Source organism: Dermacentor andersoni, chromosome 3 (assembly GCF_023375885.2).
Source record: "Dermacentor andersoni chromosome 3, qqDerAnde1_hic_scaffold, whole genome shotgun sequence".
Taxonomy (NCBI): domain Eukaryota; kingdom Metazoa; phylum Arthropoda; class Arachnida; order Ixodida; family Ixodidae; genus Dermacentor; species Dermacentor andersoni.
Genome location: NC_092816.1, coordinates 76,007,764 through 76,029,581, shown reverse-complemented (window position 1 = coordinate 76,029,581; position 21,818 = coordinate 76,007,764). Strand labels below are relative to the sequence as shown.

The 21,818-nt window shown below is 44.8% G+C and overlaps 1 protein-coding gene across 2 annotated transcripts in view; it reads right to left on the bottom strand.

The window, feature by feature from the left end:
• Positions 1-2,830: 2,830 nt before the first annotated feature.
• The window catches only part of LOC126543358 (uncharacterized), an 86,676-nt gene continuing 67,688 nt past the window's right edge, over positions 2,831-21,818 (bottom strand). For both annotated transcript variants that reach the window (XM_072286723.1, XM_072286724.1), the window contains 4 exons: positions 19,035-19,158; positions 14,569-14,939; positions 6,126-6,203; positions 2,831-3,016 (listed from right to left, as the gene is read on the bottom strand). In XM_072286723.1, the coding sequence (XP_072142824.1) occupies positions 2,888-3,016; positions 6,126-6,203; positions 14,569-14,939; positions 19,035-19,158 (702 nt within the window). In that variant the 3' untranslated portion in view covers positions 2,831-2,887. The remainder of the gene's footprint in view (positions 3,017-6,125; positions 6,204-14,568; positions 14,940-19,034; positions 19,159-21,818) is intronic.

The following is a 21,818-nucleotide window of genomic DNA, read 5'->3' as shown; positions in this document are numbered from 1 at the left end:
CGCATACGAAAGCTCTTTTGGGATTGGATGTGGAAAAAGCTTTTGATCGTATAAAGCCTAAGGCAATACTTGACGTTCTCTCAGAGATGGGTTTAGGTAAGAGACTTTTTAAAATGGTTAAAGACTTTCTTAGAAATAGAACTGCACAACTCATGTTGGGTGAGCTTAAATCAGAATCTAAGAATTTGGGAAATAGGGGCACTCCACAAGGGGCTGTGCTCTTACCCATGCTATTCAATTTAGCAATGTCCAAGGTTGCAAGAAATCTGGAGGAAATTGAGGGTATACATTATGTGACATGTGCCGACGACATAACCATATGGAGTGCCAAAGGTAATGTAGGACAGACAGAGACCAGATTGCAGGAAAGTTTATTTGTTGTAGAGAACACACTGAAAGACATGGGGTTTAAATGCTCGGCAGCCAAATCAGAACTCTTAGTCATTAAACATCGCGGAAAAGGTCGCAAACCAAGAGGTTACATTACGGATGATGAGCCAAGAGTGTGCTTACACACTCATAAAGGATCCACAATCAGGCTAGTTGAAAAAAATCAAGGTTCTTGGGTATCACATAGACGGAAACAATGCTAACGACAGAACAATACAACATATCTCGAATAAAACAGATGAAGTCATTAGGTTACTAAGGAGAATTACCAATAGACACAGAGGCTTAGGAAAAGACAGCGCTTTGAGGCTGATACACGCCTTTGCTCTTTGTCACTTCACTTATGTGGCTGGATTATTCAAATGGAAGCAGGCAGAACTTAACAAACTTCATGTGATGCTCAGGAAGCTCGTTAAAGTAGCCCTAGGGATGCCCAGTAACGCTGCAACCGACGAACTCATGAGTCTAAGGGTGCACAACACAATGGAAGAAATCGCGGAGGCCCAACAGCTAGCGCAACACGAAAGATCGACAAAGTCACGAGCTGGCAGGAACATATTACAGGCAATAGGTGCAGAACTGAATACATCAAGGAGCCCAATAGAGGCTAAAGTAGAATTAAGGACTGAAGTTAGGAACAAGATCAGAACCAACCCTCTCCCCAGAAATATGCATCCAGAATATAACGTCGAAAGGAGAAAGGCAAGAGCTAAAGCACTCTTGCAGGAAATAGAGCAGCAGAACCAAATGGCAGCTATAGTTGATGCTGCCTGGGTGAAAGGTAAAAAAGCATATACGGCCATTGTATTAAATTATCAAGGGAAGGTGCAAGACGCCTCACTATTTTTACCAAGGACCCCATGGTGGCGGAACAAGCGGCAATCGCTCTAGCCATCAGGAGTAATAAGTGGGCCTGCATTTACAGTGATTGGAAATCCGCTGTAAAGTGTTTTGATAAAGGCTACGTAGCTGGAGTTGCCGCTAAACTCTTTGAAAACATTGGGATTATGAGAACTGAAATCCGATGGTTTCCTGCGCATATGGGGAAAGTGGACGAGACTCGGGTAAACCTTAATGAGGTTGCTCATGACTTGGCACAAGGACTTGCTAACCGTGACAGTCACAACCGAGCCGTTCACCATCAAGCCAGGGAATCTAAAGATCATTTAATAACATACAATGACGTTACCAAACATTACTATTTAGGACGCAGACAATTCCCATAGCCACATTCAAAACAGAACACGGCTCAGGCAGTCTTACTGCGCTTCTTGCAAACGGGTACATATCCCACACCGTACACCATTAATAAAATATATCCAGAGAGGGAGATTAAGATGTACTGCAACGATTGTAATGGCATCATAGGAATCAGACATATGCTTGCGGGGTGTCCCGCGACTCTCCCCAACCTCGTTAAAGAATGGACACAGTGGGAGAAAAGGATTCAAAGCCCATTGTTTCAGGACCAACTAAAGGCAGTCCAGAGGGCCCATGATATCGCTGAAAGGCTTGGCCTGGCAGTGCCAACGTGGGAGCGGCCCTCCTTGGCTTAAGAAATCGAGCCTGCGGATCTCATTACAATAAAAGTTTTCACACAGATACACACATCTCTGTTTAGTAACATGAAAAAAGTACTGAAAAGTTGGTCAGACTTTAGCTTGGTATGTTTCCAAGCAGCTCCCTTGGGAATTTAAAAGTGCAAAAACTGCAGCGGGAACGGCAGTTCATCGGCGTATGCAGCAGAATTCCATCGGTGGTACATCGCGAACACGCGCTCTTATTAACTCGTGCGTTTGGTGACTCCGTTAACTAGTGTACGCATTTCCGTCCATAAATTCGTAGTTACTCTTCTTGAAGCTACTTTGACTGCACTTATTCAGCGATGTCACATGTATTCATCGACAGAAATATCACAATGGCATGTGCAGACATCGCACCGTGCTGATTTGTTTGAGATATTAGTTTGCATTAACGACGGCTGCTTGTTATTGAGGTACAGAAGCAGCATTACGGCAAAGGTAAAATAAAAAAATGATTGAGACATCAGATTACAAAAAAACAATTAGCGGCTAGTTAACATGAGCTCCACTTGATGTAAATGGGGTTCATGGCGTTTTTCTGCGGGACGCACCTGGCACGTATGCGGGCCGGGTTGTCCGAAACACCGGTATCATCCTGTTCATACCCGCTCCCACAGAGCCCAGTGTCGTCCCTGCAGCTGCCACCGCTCAATAAGCAGTCTGGCACCCGAACAAAGGAGAAATTGCAGCCGCGAACTTCAGCCATCGTTGCTGCAATAGCTTGTCGACTGCTACTGTTCCCGAGCGTGTAGTGTTGGAAGCGCCCGCTAGGTGGCTATCCGTGGCGCTTCTACAGGCTGTGCACTACGCGTATAATAAGTTAGGATCTCTCTCATGCGAATGAAGAAGCAGCAAGATGATGCGCTGACGGCCTACTTTATTCCACAATAGAAGTAGGATAAGAATTTTATTGATCAGTACACGGGGACCGAATATTGGGTTTCGGTGATATTAACACAAACCCCATTTTTGCAGCGTCCTTCGATTCTGTTAGGTTCTCCAGTGAAGTTTGTAGATGCTAGCCTATCGTTGGCTCTAGAGATCTGTATGGAACAAAAGAAAATTACTCGGGGATAAAAGAAAGCAAGTTGACAAGAATAGGGAAGTTGAGAAAAATTTTAGGGCCCTTTGTTTTCTGAGCCAAACTCGGTGACCGCAGCAACTGAGGCTAATGAGTGCTGCTGGAACAATGAAAGTAATAAACAAGAATCCTGCAAGTCGCAAGCAGCTAGCTATAGCACCAATCTGCGCAACTAGCACAGTCACAACGTTTCTTGCTCGTTTCGAAGGCGATCCACCTGACTCATCCTCTGCTGGTATTATCTAACGCTGCCTGTCCATTGAATCATTTGCCTTTGTTGCAACGCTTTCTCACGACGATACATGGTGTATTGCGTGACACATTGCTAAGCGAGGTGCCTCAGAGGCTTGCAACTCGTAAGTGAGAACTGAAACTGCGCGATTTTATTTCTCTAGCCCCGTGTGATCAGGTGGCTAGAAGGGCGCGTCTAGTAGTCGAGACGTATGCATAGAAGCGTTATAACGAGATAGTGCGTTTGAAAACTTGAATTAGTGTTTTAATGGTATTGAGATGCGTTTTCCTAAGCAAACGGAAGCCCAAATGATCATAGTTGTTCATGTGTTTGATGTCAGCTTCTTTAAAAGGGTCCTAGACTGTTTTTCTTGAAGTCAAGAATTGAATTTGACGTTAAAACAGACTATTTCCAAAGCGCTTTGCAGCAATAAGTACTTCATTAAGTTCCGCAGAAGCGGAGTTATTGGCAATCAAAGAACATCTGTGATCCCCTTCAAGGCCTTGCCCAGCGAAAGCTACGGCGGAGTGAAGTGTGCCCATGATGCCCCAATTACTGAACATCCCCATGGCGCGCAGTTAAAATTTGATATTGTATGTTCCCATTGACGCCACTACAACCGATTTTGGCACCTACGACCAGCCAAACTCAGCGACTATACCTCAGCTTATGGTTGAGTTCATTATGTCTCATCCCTTTGCTGTGCTACACTGTACTCGATATCTACGCGCGGCTATTCTCGCACCGGGTGACATGAGCGAGTGACAGCACATTTCCCTTCGCACTTATCTCTATGACAATCGCATAATTTTCTAGGGTCGAACAAACTTAATCTTCATGTTCCCTCGTGCGAGAACGACGGCAGTGAGCACATCGGCTAAGCGATGGATGCCGCACTCCGGACTAGCCTTGAAAGGATTCCTAACGTAACAAATTTCGACACCCGCCCTATGGTGTGTGTAGGGACATACCTGCTTCTGGCGACGTGGGTTGCTATACAAATGCAACAAAAATATACGATAAACATTTCCACGCTGATATTTCATGTGCAATGAACTAAAGGTTAGAATAACGTAAATTGGCGGGGGAAAAGACACTTTGTGGGCCGGCATTCTAAACATATTTTGCAAGGCCATGCATGCCTGTATGTTGCGCGCATGTTTCCAAAGCCATCTTAGGCTTATTACGAGCGATGTTGAATAATTTGCCCACCTATGCAAGAAGAAATACATTTGGCAAGTTCAGTTTTATATTTCCTAATATAGCTCCCAGAAAACTCCACACAGTTAATTCACTTTTCCTGAAGTGACGTTGGCCCCTTCGAAAAATATTCTTCTGGCTTGCAACGTTGTGTTGTCATTTTCTTTTTTTCTCCTCGTGGCGCCACGTCTCTCTGCGTTAGCATGAACTCCAAACAACTAGCCCACCAACATGCTTTAGCCATGCGAGCCTGTCCAAGATTGTGTGCCTACACTACACGTCATTGTGGCACAACATTTCGTCGTTATTAAGCAGCCATGGTTTAGCGTGTGTATCGATTCCGCAGAGGCTTTCAAAGGTTAATCGAGTTATATCATCTCGCTCGCATACCGTTTATGCCTGACCCTTGCATGCAGGCGATCAGTATAGCATTGTGGATCCCGCCGTGGGTATCTAAAATTAGGAAGAAACGCAGAGTCATCCCGCTTCTCCAGCGGTAGGCCCAACTTCCACAAACGAGTATACGACACACACTTCTTTTACTTCTCGAATGGAGATTGCCCTCTTGCACATTTGAATTCAATAAACATCGCACGAAATAGTATAATGCTTAATAACAACGCATTTTAGCGCACAATAAGAACACAGGACTGGGCAGCATCACCAGAGGAGGTCACCACTGACGTTGTCGATGCCGCAGGGACCTGGTAGTCTATGGAATATGATATCATGCCTATCAGAGAGGGCTTGATTGAGAACTTATCTTATCTCAGATACCAAAAGCTCATGAGTCCTGCATTGTAAGGCTGATTGCAAACGCCATGAATCCGAAGACGCCGCGCATCTTTCACACACATTCAAAAAGCATCAGATGAAGGAATAAGAGAGTACGTAAAGAACCTTTCGAATACTTACCAGTGAAGCCAATTATTATTATTTTTTGAACGAGAGAAAAAAAACTAGATAAAGAGAAAATGAAACCAACCAGAACCTCGCATTATCTTAGGGAGCAATTGAGCCCCAAGAACCTTACAAAAGCGTTCGTAATGGTAGAGAAATCCGTCAGGCAAGAACATCGGTTCAGTCCGTGGATTGAGCGTGACACGAACCACTGTAAGTGAGTAACACCGTGAGCATCTAGATGGCGGTGCCCTTTCTCTCTTCGGGATTAGGTGTTGGTGAGCTATATCATGCTCCGTCCGTGGAATGAAAGATTTGACCAGCCGCGACAGTCTGTCTTAGAAGAGAAACGCGTAGACAACGACACACAAGCTTACATTGACTCGTACATTATCGATTTATACAGGTGAAGATACTTAAAAATCTTACGGTGCATGTTGCATGATTCTTTCACGTGTACCAATATAAAACCATAAGATTGAAATTTGTTTAGTATGCTTCATTTTGGAATTATGTAGCTCCAGTTCTTATTTCTAAAATGTATTTGCTTTTAGTTGTCGCTATTCTCTGACAGAGTGATCCCAACTTGAAATTCTTGCGTAAACTTCGTATTAGAACAATTGTAGATGGCGTATTGTTCTATTATTGAGAAACTTAGATTACTAGATGTAATCTCAAGACTATAGTATTAGAGGTATTATACCTATTTATATGCAATATACTGCACGAACATACTTACGTAGCAACTTGAGTTTTCAGGTGCAACAATTACTTCGTCAAGTTCACAGACATAAGTGCATCTAAGGTACACGTGGTTCTAGACAAAAAAAGACAAATAAAAAATTTTAATTTGTGTTGGTGCATTGAGCAAGACGTTTAAATTCTTGTGCATCCACATCCCTACTTAAGGATGAACTACCCCTGAAACAGTAGATTTTGTAAAAATGTACGTAAATATTGGCACAGACCGATTATATATAGGTAGACAGCGAAAAGATTTCGTTATACAATAACTGCTTTAGTCTCGTTTGCTGTTTACGACTGCCCCATGCACTGTGGTGGCGAGTAGTATGCGGCCCGCAGTCTTTAAATTGAGTAATAAGGCAAGGAAGTGCGGAGTTTTGAGGCACAGACACAAAAATATTCTAATCCAACGCGTTTCGGGAATCGTTTAATTAAAATTTGGGAAAAGCGCCGTTTCTTCTTAACGGAAATTTGCAGATAGAGAATAAACTAGCTAGTTTTACATGTTTTCACTTCGGAACCACCTCGCTCAACATAAGTTATTTGCGCTCGATCATGCACGTGCCACGCATGGCAGCGATAGAAGGACTACGATGACATGACGACGATGCAATGACGGCAATAGAATGTATGACGACGAAATGACGGTAATGGGATGACGACGTGAGAGTGAAAACAACGGTGTGATGATGACGGCTTGACGAAGACAGCATGATGGCAATGTGAAGCCGACGATGCGACCACGAATGCATAAGAACGATTGAAAGACCACTGCTGCATGAGGACTACTGCATGACGACGGAACGGCGACGATGCGATGTAGACGGCATGCCGATCATGGGATGACGGCGCTGGAGTGACAGTGATGAATGACGACGATGGATTGAAAACAACGGCATGACGACAACGTTGTGATGATGATGGCGTGATAAAGACGGCATCATGACAACGTTATGCCGATAGCATGAAGTCGAAGGCTTGACGACTGCCTTGTAACAATGGTATTTCGTAGTTGCAATGACGACGATGGCAAAAGAACGATTGGATGAAGATAGTAAGAGAGAGAGATGAAGAGGAAAGGCAGGGAGGTTAACCAGATATCAGTCTCCGGTTTGCTACCCTACACTGGGGATGGGAGATAGAGGTTAGAAAGATGACAGAGAAGAAAACGCAAAAAAAAAAAGACGCGCACATATCGAGACGCACACACACAAAAAGCGTTCTAGTTAAAGACGTTCGCAAAGGCCGGTAGATCGCAGAAATCGCGATAGCGCTTGCACGGCCTTCTGGGACGTTAGGGCTCTTCGGTGGTGTAGAATTCTTTTTTCCGATATTGGTTGGTTGTCCAGTTCACGTTCGTGGCGAAGGCATTCCCTCTGCGGACTGTACTGCGGGCAAGCACACATATTATGTTCAATTGATTCTTCTTGGCCGCAGTGGTCACAGGTTGCGGTGTCGGTCATCCCTATGCGGAATGCATAGGCTTTGGTAATGGCAACGCCCAACCACAGTCGATACAAGAGCGTGGCGTCTCCACGGCGAAGCTGTGATGGCGCTGGAAGACTTAATGTGGGATCAAGGGAGTACAGTAGAGAATTTCTTAAAAGGGGGTCATTCCACTGTGACATGGGACGCTATAACGTAAAACTATTCCAAACTTTTCTATTCCAATTCTGCTATCAGTCCTCCGCAATTGGTCGAAAACTTTTTTCGACCATCCCCACTTCACCTGTCTGTCACTTGACGTCACAAATCCCGCGATACCTCCTCATCTGATATGATGTGTACACACTGATTATGCATGATTTGACAGAAAAAAGAAAAACAGTTATTTCTGATTCGACCCCTTTTCGCCATTAGCCCTCGGCTATTGGTAAAAAGTTTTCGGGCTGAACCCACTTCACCTGCCTGTCACGCGACGTCACAAAACCGCACAAACTCACCGCGTCAAAGTGACGTGTACGCGATAAAGATGCATTAATATGCCGAACAAAACTGAAATTTTTTCGGAATAGCCGCAGGCTGCCCCTTTTCGAAAGGAATAAAAGATGGCTGCCGCCGATCGCTGAGACGCTGGCTACTCGCACCTGCCGGAGAGCATGGGTGTATTTGCATATAATGAAACTTCTTGCGTGACCGTGTAACGTTTTCAAGCACTTTCGGCACGTTTACTACCTCATTCTGCCAACTCTTTGCTGGGGGTCAGTTTTAGCATCATTCTTAAGCTTCCGTTGCATGCCGCCGCGATTTTCGACCAGCCACCATAAGCTAAGTAAGGGAAAGCCGACCAATCGCAGACGCCGGCACCACCCTCTTCATTCGGTTATCGATTTTCACTGCACTGGCTCGGCCCCAGTGAATCCCTCTCCACTTGAGCGTACTCCTCGCCTCTTATCAGCCAATTATATACGACAAGCCGCTCAGTGTAGGCAATGTTATTCGTTTTTCAAGCAAGCAACAGTGACCTCTTATGAACGAGGAGAGCGTTTGATTGGTCTGTTCAGACAACCCTGCGGGTGACCGCCCGGTGCTTGCGTCGGTGGTTACACAAATTTGACGTCAGGAAATTGGAATAGAAACATATTGGAATAGTTTTACGTTATAGGGCCCATGGTGTACTGCCGAGCAAGCAGGCGGAGCTTCCGTGTTGGGTCAGTTCTAGAAAGTGGAATTGGTACGTGGTGCTCCTCAGTATGGGCTGAACGAGCAGCTTGATCGGCCCGTTCATTGCCGATAATCCCGCAGTGACTTGGAAGCCATTGGAAGGTTATTTCATGGCAGCATCACTTACATGATGTAACGTCCCTGTAATTTGAAATATTAAGTGCTCGTGCGGTCCGCGTCGTAAAGGTGACAGTAGAGACTGCAGTGCCTCCTGCGATTCGCAGAATACTGTCCACTTGGGTGGCTGTTCATTACCAATGTAATGAAGGGCAGTAAAGAGTGCTACGAGCTCTGCTGCCGTCGACGTTGTCGCGTGAGTCGTCATAAATTTGATTGGTGTGGCTGTCGCTCGTATCACGATTGCCACCGCGGAGCTGTTTGGCAAGACAGATCCATCAGTGTGCATGCGTGCTGAGTCACGGTAGCTCTCGTACAAAAATAATAGTGTGACCTGTTTAAGGGCTGATGATGATAGATCAGCTTTTTTCGTGATGCCAGGTATTGTGAGATTGATTTTTGGCTGAGTGAGGCACCATAGAGGAATCGAAGGTCTCGCAGCCGGAGTGAAACAAGATGGCAGTGATTCATCATGTCCGGTAATCGTTTGGCTGAAAGATGTGCGAGCTCTGTCCGCTGGTAGAGAGGCTAAGTGGTGACGAGGAGTTCCGGTTATATGCCTGATATCGGTCCTGAGTACTTCAATTTCAATGTGGGTCTTGACAAGGTGGTCTCCAGCGATTGATATCGTAGCCACTGCTGATGCACTCCGATGCAGGCCTAGACAGATCCGGAGCGCTTGAGCCTGAACACTTTGTATTGTGGGTAGATTCATTTTACCTGTGTTGGTGATTGCTGGCGATCTGTATCGCACAAAGCCTCGAAAAAGCACCCTCTACAGTTGTAACATAGCACTTGTCGACATTCCCCAATCCTTGCCAGTGAAAAACTTGAACAGGTGGCAGATGCCTATCAGCCGTAAGTGAGGTCACGGCGGATAAATACCAAAACCTTTTGTTTTCGCCTACAGTTGGCGACATAAGGGATTCATATCCAGAAAGCAAAACCTTATGTTTTCACCAACAGTTGGCGACATAAACGATTCATATCCAGAAAGCCTGGTCGGGTTCCATTAGTTCGGCTCGCAAATGACGATAATCGGAAACATATTGGCATACACGAAGCGACGGAAATCCGAAATGCGCGCTCTGAGTCCGCGGGCATTGCACTGTGACATAGCCACTTGTCGGACCTCATCCCTGAAGGACAGTGGCTGGGGAGCCATGATCTACTCAAGGGTTGCCAGCACCGGACTCAGAGCGTCCAGTACTTGAAGGACACTTCTGGCCGACGGTGTGTGCATGTTGCTTGGCAACACGCGAATGGCATTCATTAAAGGCCTAATCAGAGACTTGCTCATCTGTTTTCCGTGACCCCTTGGATACAGCACCTTGCTGTACTGGGGGCGGCTTCTTCTGCGGCTCTTCTGCCGGTCGTGTACGCGGAAGTGGCGGCCATTCCTTTGTAGAGAGAGATCTGGCAGTTTTCTCCCTTCCGACATCGGTGTTTGGGGTGCTGGAGACTTCTGCTGATGGTGCTGCGTGACGAGTTGACTTTTCTTGAAAAGTTGATATTCTCCGTCGTGAAGTCCTTTGACGATTACGTCGTCTTCGCCGCACTTTCACCGTGGCCTCTTTGTGGGTAGAGCTGTCTCTCACCATTTGTTTAAGAATGGTGATCTCTTTCTTGATCTGGGGACAGTTTTTGTAAGAGGCGGAGTGATCACCCTGACAGTTAGGACACTTCAATGTTGTAGCGCTGCAGTTGTCTTCAGACAGGGGTTCGGCGCATCGAGGGTACACGGGGGTATTTCTGTAAACACCCTTCACATGGCCAATCTTCTGACAATTGAAGCATTGGATTGGTCTTGGAATAAGTGGTCGAACCTGGTGGAGAAAGTGGCCAACCATCACGTAGGATGGAAGGCAGTCACTTTTGAACGTTATCCTCACACAACGTGTGTTACCGAGGCGAACAACATGTACAATGACGTTGTGTTCACTTGCTGGTTTTATCAGAACTGGGAGGTCTGCGTTAGGTATTTCATTGTCAATGTTATAGATGACTCCTGTTATTGTGGCACCATTCGCTGGCATGATGGAGCGGACCTTGATGTTACCCAGCTGCGTTACATGTTGAATTATGTTCAGCGCGCTCGGGTTCATAACATCGATTGCCAGGATGTTTCGCCTTGATCTCGTTCGGCACGGTGTTTTCTCGATAGACGGAGAGTGCTTGCCTGTTTAGGACGCGTAGGTTGTCAGCAGCGTTCTGTGGCACAAACAGGATGGAGTGACGCCATCGTTCAGGTGTAGTTTTCACGGTGTTCGAGTTGGACGCCGAAGATCCGTTGAGAATTCTTCGTCTGGCCTTGAGGTACTGGACAAGTCGAAAGCTATCTTCCGAGGACTCGTCTCCTGATGCGGAGTACAGCCCTGTGTCCTCGCTATCACTGGATGTATTTCCTCGCTTCCTGGAACTGATGTCCGCGGGTGAACGGGCACCGTGAGGGTCCATCCATCACCGTGATGTAGGGGGCGGTAGACCCCACAACTGCAGTGAGAAGTCCAGAGAAGCACAGAGACGGGCGTGATGTGTTCCACAAGAGAAGCACTTCGTCTTCCATTCCATGAAGATAGTAAAATTGTTACATTGGTATATGTCGTGAATATATGGCCATGCTGGAATGACGACGTCTGTATGACGACGACGACAGCGTCAAAGACAGTGGAATCACTACAACAAAGTTACGACGATGGAACAACGACAACGGCATGAGTGGGACACTATAAGAACGACAAAGGGGACAATATCATGACGAAGGACTGGTAATGACCGATTGACGATGCTGGTATGACGACGATGGCTCGAATATGGGTATGTGAGGAGAATGATATGACAACGCAGTGATAGCATCAGAGTGAAGATGACATGACGATGATATGACGATGATATGACGATGATATGACGATGGTATAACCGTGACATGTCGAAAGAATGATCACGATGGCATGTAGACGATGTATTGACGACGACGGCATAACAACGACGGCGTGTTAGTGTTGGCGCTCCTGTCTACAATTTCGCGCATCACTTGCTGATCGTGATCGACAAGGTTATTCGACATTTATATATCAGGTGACGAAAATTCTTCTTTTAGTCACAGACCAATATCACTCGCATCAAGTGAGAAATCCTTACCGCCTCGCTAACTTCTTAAAACGAAAATTGTTTATCGCTCCTTCGCAGCACAGTTTCCGCAAATCGTGCTTATGTGAAACGCAGCTAATGATGTTTAGTAAACGTAATTCCCGATCAACCTTCCCTAGCTGATTGCATTTTTCAAACTTACCGAAAGCGTTTGAGAAGGTGTGCCCAAACTACTACGGTACAAATGTGGTGTGCTTAACAAAGGCTCGAAACTTTTAATGCCAACTGCCTCGTTTCTTATTAACCGCACTCAGTTTGCATCTGCCAACAACGTTAATTGAGGGTCCTCTGCTGTGCACTCTGGTGTACAACAAGGTTCAGTTTTTGGTTTTCTACTTTTACTAATTTATATTAGTCACTTGCCTTCATGCGTTTACTGCAACGTTTGTTTATTTGCAGATAACTCCGTTATCTCTAGGAAAATAATACGCCTCGATGACATTAACTAATTTCAGACACATTTCAATGCTGTTTATTCTTCGCGCAGAGATTGCAAAATAGAATAAATGTACAAATATTCAAATTTATGCGAGTTTCCAAATCAAATAGCATGCTTCCTTTCCCTGTTTACAACTTAATGTAATTTTATTTCATTAGATAACGTGTTCTCTTGAATTATGCCGGTGTTCACATGTCTTGGACAACTCATATTCAGTAAGCCATTAACCATGCTAACCGCATGATAGGATACATTCACCGCAACTTTTCCATGTCCCCTGTGTCAGTACATATACTTCTGTATAAATCCCATATCAGGGCAAAACTTGAATACGCTTCCTTGGTTTGGGATTTCTGTCATTCTAATTTAATTGAACCACTTCAAGTGGTTCAGAAAGGCTCTGTTCGTTTTCCACTATCTAATTACGATCGCAGCGCAAGCCTTACTGTAATGAAGCCTCATCTTAATCTGAATATCTTTAGCATACAGCCGTAAATTATATTGTTTAGGCCTTCTTCATAAGCTATACCATCACCCTGATTTACTCAAGTAAATAACCATTCCCCCCAGCAAATTTCACATAGACTGGATCACAGCTATAAAGTCGGTGTTTCATGCTGTCGGACCACTTCATTTTTTTAAGCTTACCTACCACGCACATCAAAGGAGTGGAATCACCTCCCCGCATCAGTTGTAGCAATTCTACACCATAACTCATTGATGAATGCCCTAGATAACATTCTATAGCAAAGAAATAATTGCTTTATATTTTGTCTTGTATTTGTGAGCTCTTGTGCATTATTTAATCTTGCATTTCCCCCTCTCATAGCCTGTATTGTATAAGACTGAAGTGCCAAAGGTTCTTAGGTATTATACACTCCCCTCTGCAATGCCATAATTAACTTTGATAAGTAAATAAATAAATATGATAAAATATAATAAAAATGATACATAAATAAATAAATAAATAAGACCAGAAACACCCAAATGGGGACTTGTCATATAGTGCACAGCATTCTTTCTAATCATTACTTATGAAGACCATACTCTCCCCTTGAAACCAAGACTGCCGTATTTTTGGATATAAGCAACTCCAAAGAATACCACACACACTATGACGATCTCTCCAGTAAATTCATTTTTGCCACCAATATTGTGTTAGGTAACTCCAAAGAAATGACATTGTTGCGCTTTTTTTCTCGCATAATTTGCACGCGGATACGTTCCCCTGCGTGCCAACACGTCTTTTTGAGAACCTTCTTCCTTTTATTGCAGACGTAATTCTGGCGCGCGTTGCTTTCCCTACGTAAGCTGGCGCCTGCATTCTAACTGCGCCTCGCAAAGGCCAAATCGAAACACGCTCGCTTGCACCGCGACAAATTCATGATGCACGCGTCCGTAGCTAGATGTTTTCATTATCGGGTGTCTACCTCTGCACTACTTTGTGTGTTCGTATCCTGCCGTCGGACAATTTTAATGGTGCTTATTTAATTATTTATAAAGCAACACGTCGTTTAATATGATCAGTTTGCAAACTCACGAAACCGTTCGAAGCCAGAACGACGAAATGTAGTCAAATATATGTACCAACCGTCATTCCCACGCTGACTGGAGTGATGGTTATTAGGTATCGCGTCGTCGGTTCGTACACCCATAAGTAGCTGGCGGCAAACTTAGAGACGTGTGTATTCAAAGAAGGTCACATTTCAAAGCCTAGATGACGGTACGGATTTTTTGGAACACGACACAGAACGACGACCGGAATGGAGCACAAAGCGACCTATAGCCGGGAACCTAGCCGAAGAATGTTACACGCAAATAAATAATTATGTGCCATGCTATCCGAAACACTCCAAACTGCTGAAGCTCAGCATAGTTGGGATTGGTCAGTACGTAGGAGAGAGACCCCCTCGATATAAACGCTGCGGATGTTTCATTTCCGGCGTCTTTATTTCGGCCGGCAAATACAACTTTTGCGGCACGAGAATCTCAAACTCTCTTTGATATTGATATCAACGCAAAAAAATAAACATGTTTTAGGGAAGGGGCCATAATCTTTTCTACATACCTGGTCCGTACTTTCTCGGCAGTCCAGATCATTTTCAGTTGGCCCATTTTCAGTTGCCGCATTTGTAGTTGTTAGGGTATATTCAGTTTTGCCATTTTCAGTTGACCCATTTTCAGTTGCCGCATTTGTAGTTGTTGGGGTATATTCAGTTTTGCCATTTTCAGTTGGAAAGTTCTCAGCTGAGACATTTCCAATTGTGAAATTTTCAGCTGAGACATTTTCAGTTGGGACATAACCATTTGAGGTATTTTCAGTTTTGACATTTTCAGTTGTGACAGTTTCAGCTGTGACATTTTCAGCTGTGACATTTTCAGTCAGGACATTTCCGGTTGGGATACCTTCAGCTGTTGATCCTTGTTTCGGAACCGTATCTGAAAAAGTTGGTGAAACGACATAATATTAGAATGTCAGGCCGGCATACGGTTTTAACAGTATCGTTTCCATAACTAGAACAATTACTTTCCGCAACACATTATTAGTACATAACAATTAAGTAAGCGTAGTTTGTTGCTGGATTATCACCGCGCACAGTATAAATGGAAGTAACAGAAACAAAGAGTTTAAATAATGGCAAAATTTTACTCTTTCGCGAATAAGAATGTTCACAAACGAAACAAAACTAAAAAGAGTCTTGCACCGACTTCAAGGTGTCGCACAGTTGTGCCAATGACGATAAATATTCGCAAACTGATATTTATTTATTTATTTATTTATTCATTCATTTACTAAATATAATTTCTTTGAAGGCCTAGTAACCAAACAGAAAGGAGTGGTGAATATTAACAATATTTGCAGTACAGGGCAAGAATAGAAATTCAAACTATAAGGCACTTTGAACGGCGATATTGAAGCTAGCAGTATAGCAAATTGAGACTGTGGAAGCGGGAAGGCAGTGATATGGTCATTTCGGCCAATATTAACTTGCAGAGTCGAAGCGCCAAAGTAATATTTTTGGTCGACTGACACTTAGCAGCTTGACAGAAGTAAAACCAATCTCCACAATGCAGATTGTAGATTTTATTCACTCGCCTTCTATGTATGATTTATTGCAGCTGAAGGGATGTCAGTGCTTAGCCTGTGCTAAAAGAAGAGCGCATCCACAGTCGAAAAGCACAATGAAATAAAGAATTATTTCTCGACTTCCAAATTTTAGGTTTTATCTGAAAAGCGTTTGTCTGTAAGAAATTAAAACTTGCCATATCCACAGGGCCGAAAAACACAAGTATTTGTACACTTAAGTACAACCTTCAAATATTACTTCCTAGTTAGCATGATACGAGGCCGTCCTTTTAGGCCAAACAAACTTTAAAATTGCCGGCGCGCGAAAGCTCGCTTCGACGATCCTGGAGGTTGCTGCGCCTCGCGAGGAATAACGGTTTGAAACCACAAGACGCGCCAAGCTGCGTCCACTTTGTTCACATTTTTGCCTTGGTAGACATCGTTTCGTATTTGCGGGAGGCAGCCAGAGCACCGATACTGGTCTGGAGAAGGTACACAGCTTTTGAATAGCGTTCATCGCCTTACATACGTTAAACGCAAGCACGTTTGCGGGATGTTTCGGTGTGCGTCCCGTCAAGATATTTAGTTCAGCGTGTGTTTATCGTTTAGCGTACGCAAACGCAAAGAACATCTTAGCCGACAGGGTGATATATGGTGCCTCGAGCCAAAATTACCCAAGCCATGACAATCTATTAGCACCCATCCTGCTGCTATGCGGACGCGTCTCGTTAGGCTTCGGGCGCCGGGATCACACAACGATCTGAGAAATTCGACGCTCTGTGCGCTCATAACTTAGAAAAACTGATTCCTTGAAGCTTCCTTCGACGAACGGCGAACGCCCTTGTAAATGCTCACCCACACCGCATCTTCGGCTCGGCGTCTATTTGGCGTTTGCTTGCCACCGCCATCACGTACCATACTAGAGCGGTGTAGGTAATAATGCAGTGAACAGTTAGGCCTTGATAGTGTTGCGCATCATCAACGCATCACCAGTGCTAATGCTGGGATGCCATCAGCTTAATTGGAAATCAAATCACTTTTCCGGCTCGGTGCTGCCTGTGTATAGTCCTAGTCCTAGCAACGTAAAAACATAGAGCTAATCTCAATAATAGCGACAAGACATACCCAATGCTTTGCTCTTAGTGTGAGAATATGTTAAGGGATGACATATTTTGCGATTTATTTATTTATTGATATCTCAACTAACCCATTTAGGGTATTGCACGAGGAGTGAGCATATCTAGTTGGCTATATTTTTCGATGACTGCCTGGAAAGATGAATGACTGAAGTGGTGCACCGCTTCAGCAAGAAGATGATTCCAGTGTTTCGCTGTTTGAACTAGAAAGATTTGAGATACGCAGCGGTGCGATTGGCAGAGGGATAAACATTCTGAGTGGCTATGACGGGATCAAATGCGATGCGCCGGCTAGATGTCGGTCTGGTGAAGCTGCGAGCGAGAGTGAGCGAAAGAGATAATTTTGATGTTTTGCGGCTGTGCTCAAGGGTTGGAATGTTCAGAGACGACTTAAGTTTAGTGGCGCTACGCGTACGTAGTGTGGGAAGGGTAATCGGAGTGAATGAACCTTGCTGAGCGACTCTCTATAGACTACAGTGCTGTTGCCAGGTTAGATTGGTATGGGTACTAAATAACATGCGTTTTCCAGTTTGTGTCGGGCAAGCTACAGGCCAGTAGCTTTACTGAAGTGGGAACAAGACGCAGATTATGGCACAGGTAGCATATAATACGATTGGCGTCGTTCCTAATGCTGCAAATGTGTGAAGATTAACCGAAGTTACTGGACAAGTTAACAGCTAAGTACTTGTAAGAAGTGACTGCACATATTTCAGAGCCGGCGATAACGCATTTAGCTGAAAAAAATGATCAGCGTCAGTGGAAAGTAAGTAGCGATGTTTTATTGACGTTGAGCGACATTAGCAAATAATTATACCAGGTTTCAATGGCGTTAAGGTCGGACTGGAGAGCACGACAATCATCGTTGTTAGTAAAATGACGATAGATTACACAATCATCACAAAATAAACGAATGTTATGTCGTGATGCGGAGAGCCGGTAACAAGCATGAATTCAGATCGAAGCGGTTAGTCTGGTCTGTATGGGCGCTGCCATGTTGCTACGTAATCGCGGTTAGGGTGGTTATCATGGTTACTGGCGGCAACTGCCACAGTAATGCGCGGTGTAGAACGCGCACGCGTAAAGAGCTAAATATGTCACGCATCGCTGTAAAATGTAATGTACCAAGCAAAAATAAAACTCTAACCCCACGAATAATCAGTTACGCCCGGAAATAGATTACGCTGCGCCTGTGTACACATCGTGTCTTCTTCATTGATTTAAGTTTCTTATGAGATACGTTGGCTTTCGACGGTGAATGCGTTGCGCAATTTGGTTTTATAGGCGGCGACAAGCGCACCTCGAGATCGTCGTGCGTTTGCCGCTGCCCACAATATTCGACCACGGCTGCCTGTAACGCGCCCGGCAACCTTGTAGCGCCAGGGTGCAGGACTGCAGTGGAAGTCCGTTCACCATCGACCACTGACCACGGACGCCGAAATAAAAAAAAAAAAATGGCCGGAAAAGCGAAAGAAAGTTATTCGCTTTGAAATCAAACACATGCTGCGAGGCTTTTGTCTGGCTCGTGCTCACTGACTGTCTGAGCATTCGAAGGTCTTTCCAGAATTACAGTGCCGTCTTTGCTCTGTCGAGAAGCTCTAGCTGGCATTGGGATTTCTTATTGCGTTACTGCCGTACCGTGTGTGTTGCCGTACCGATGTCAGGTTCAGGAACACGACGACGAAGAATGAAGAAAAGATTTATACTGCCCATATATACATATGCTTCAATTTCGCGACCAAGAGCTTGCTAAAAGCTCCCAAGATCTAGCGTGCCTGGACAAAGTCAGGAAGCTTCGAGGCGTCACCTGACGTGGTGGGCGGAACCGGCCCGTTAAAGCGTAGCACGCTACTTAAGCGATGATCTCATGAGGATCCTGATTCTTCGGCAATACTGCGGCAAAGTGGTGTGATCTTGGAACGACAGTGAAGCCAGTTCTCAGGAAGAAGCGCAATAGCTTAAAGCTTTTGTGAAGAAACCCGGCTCCGAGGAAGAGGCACAGCAGATGTATTGTGGCTAAAAACTTCCCGCTGGCATGCCGGCGGTCACCGGTGGGTCCGCCACTGGCTACAGGTCGGGCGGGAGACGTCCGTAGGCCGCATGCGGCACTCGGGCCATATTTGTAGACCCCTGATTAATGACTGAAGAGGCGTGGAAGTGTACATGGGAAACTGTTCTCCGTACTTATGTTGGTACGTATAAGATGAAACCTGATAGGCGCCTAGATGCCAGTGCTTGCATGCGTAAATTATGAGCAGAAAAATGGAGAAACTTAGCGGGGTTTATTTTCATGGAATCTATTATATAAGAAATGAAAGCTTTCTCAGACTATACCTGGAAACGTTATATGATCTTGCTCTCGTTTGATGCATTCCCCGTCTTTGCAGATTCCCGTGCCCGTCATAGTGCGAGTTAAGCGACTCTCTGCAAACGGAGGCGCAGCTGAAGTTCCTGCGAGCTGGTTTAAGCAAACAAAAAGACAGTTGCAACAACAGTGTATTAATGGCAATAAATTATCAGTATGAAAAAAACAAGCACAAATTTTGTATAAGTTGCTCATGCAGATTATCATGACATAACCTGCAATTAGCGAAGATGTTCTCGTGGTAAATCGACAATAGCTGATCTAACGAAGCGCTTTATCATTTTCCGCGAAGGTATATTATTATGTATATCGTGTTTATTTCTCTATATTCATCAGAGTCAAGCGTACGGGTGCTCGACAAGACCTCGATGCCAAATTAGATGGTTAGGGAAAATGTCGGCTGATATCCCACGCATATGCGGTAATCTGTTTTAAGCGAAACTCTTTTTTAATTTTTACTGAGATATCTTCACTTTACTTTTTCACGTCTACTTAGCTCAACGTTCCTCGTACAGCCTCTTAATACTGTACAAGTACATTTATCGAGACCTCGTATTCAAAGTCATGTGATACAAATTTTCGGACGTCATATATTGAAGCGCACAAGGTAGGCACTTGCAATTCATGGCCGGTAGTTTTCCGATGTCCTACAGAAAGCAACAATGCGAAATCAGCGATTTCTGCCAGGGGTATATAACATAAGTGAGCAAAATTAGAGCATTACAAGTAAGCTTCAAATGAAGCTTACGAGCACGAAGCGAGCCATGGAACGAAAGACGATGCGCTAGTAACGCCACAAATAAGTGAATACGGCAAGGATTGTCAACTGCCGGGGGATCCGATGAACGAGCATAGTGAATGCTAAACACAACTTTCAGGTGTGGCACGCTAGTGGCCGATATATCACAGTGATAGAAACACGTCGCAATCAACGACGTAATTACGGCGTAATTTACGATGTTGACGAGGCCATTGCCGACTCCGATCTGTTGATTTTAATCAAGGCAGCTACAGAAGACAGCGTCATTACAAACGCATTTCATCTCGGCACGTCATGGCACGTAAAGATCATGTTTAAGAGTGAATCCCTCCCGTCACAAGTAAAGCTAGGCCACTTCCGACCCACAGTTCGCCCCTTTAAACAAAAACCGCTCCATTGCTGAAAGGTCATATGAGTAGTGCGTGCGAAAGCACTACCATGTGTTCTCGAAGCACTCCACCACGCACCACTAACATCTGCGAGGATAGGGTGCTGAAATGCACAAACTGAAGCAGCCCTCACGATGCCTCCTCGAAGGAATGCCCTTTGATTCGAAAGGAAATGACAATATTGAAAAAAAATCGTTAGAGACCACTCGTCTCACCGAGAAGCAGCAACATCTATTAAGCGATGACGGTCACGTAGCCGACGCCGATAAAGAACTTTCAAAGGGTCTATACAACGTCTATCCAACGCGAGCCGTGTACATCACCACCCCTTATCCCGCCCAGGCAGAATGCCATCAGTTCTAAGGTCAAAGGAGCATCAAACGGCATGGCACGGCCGCCGGCGCTTGGCCTGAACTACAGAGGCTACATGCACCTACTGAGCAAGATCAGACTTTTAGAGCAATGGACACTTCGTCTGTGGCTGATAAATTGAAGGACCAAGTTCAGCAAATTATTGTCATGATCAGCTCTCTGGTGAGTGCTATTTGTGTTCTTCTGGACAAGCTATAGACGCCAACAGCCCGAAGTGCGTTGCAAGTGCTGGATTCCATCAATACGGTTCTAGAGAGCCTTCAGAAGTCCAGTGCTTGAGAACTTCTACAGCAGAACCATGGCTCATCTACAATAACAGCTATCGTTCCAGTGTGACATCAGTGTTTGGGAATTTCTATCAGTGATGCCTTACCTCCATACATTATGATGCCATCAAGAAAGCAATAAGTTCAAGCGGCTGGGTTTTATTTTTGGTCACATCAAAGTAACTGATATTGAATTAATTTTAATTTCACTATTGCTTCTCTTCAATACCGATGTACTATGCTACAATCGGAAATCGTCAGTTGTATGATGTACTGAAAGTCGGTAAAAAGATGTGGGGTACGCTGGACGCAATTACTTTTAACGCGATCGCGTTAAGGGCCCCGTGTCACAGAAAATCCGGTGTCCCGCGTCCGGCATACCGAGTCCAGCATCGATCGTGTTTCCGTTAAAAATCATTCCGAACTCATTGCGAGCTAGCTGCTATCACGGAGGTTGCTCATACCTTGTCTAAATTTTTTACAAACATATTCCTCGGAATCTTGAGAATAGCAGCGCACAAACAAATGCAACGAATAAAAAACACCGACAACGCATATCTTTTATGTTAGATCTTCTCATACTGAAATATTAAAAGTGCGAAGCAATAACAGAAGGTCGGCTCACGCAAGAGGCCGCGTTTCTACCAGAAAGCGTGCCTTCGTGCATAGCGTTCGCCGACACCGTCTTCCGGTTAACGTTACAGTTACATAAGCTGCAGTTGCCAGGAAGCATAAAAAGGAGTCAGGGGTGTATGAATGCTATCGCGTTCCACTCTTAAAGACGGAGCTTAAGCGTCCTCCAAATTTTTTACAGCGAAGCTTTGTTTGCGGACCCTGTGCCGTCGTTGTCGGACTTCGCTAAAACTATCATCATCAGCAATGACTCGAGCGTCGTTGTCATCTTCCACAGCTCGCTCGTAGATGCCCCTCGGCTCTACCGCGAACTCGCTTGGTTCGGTTCGGTTT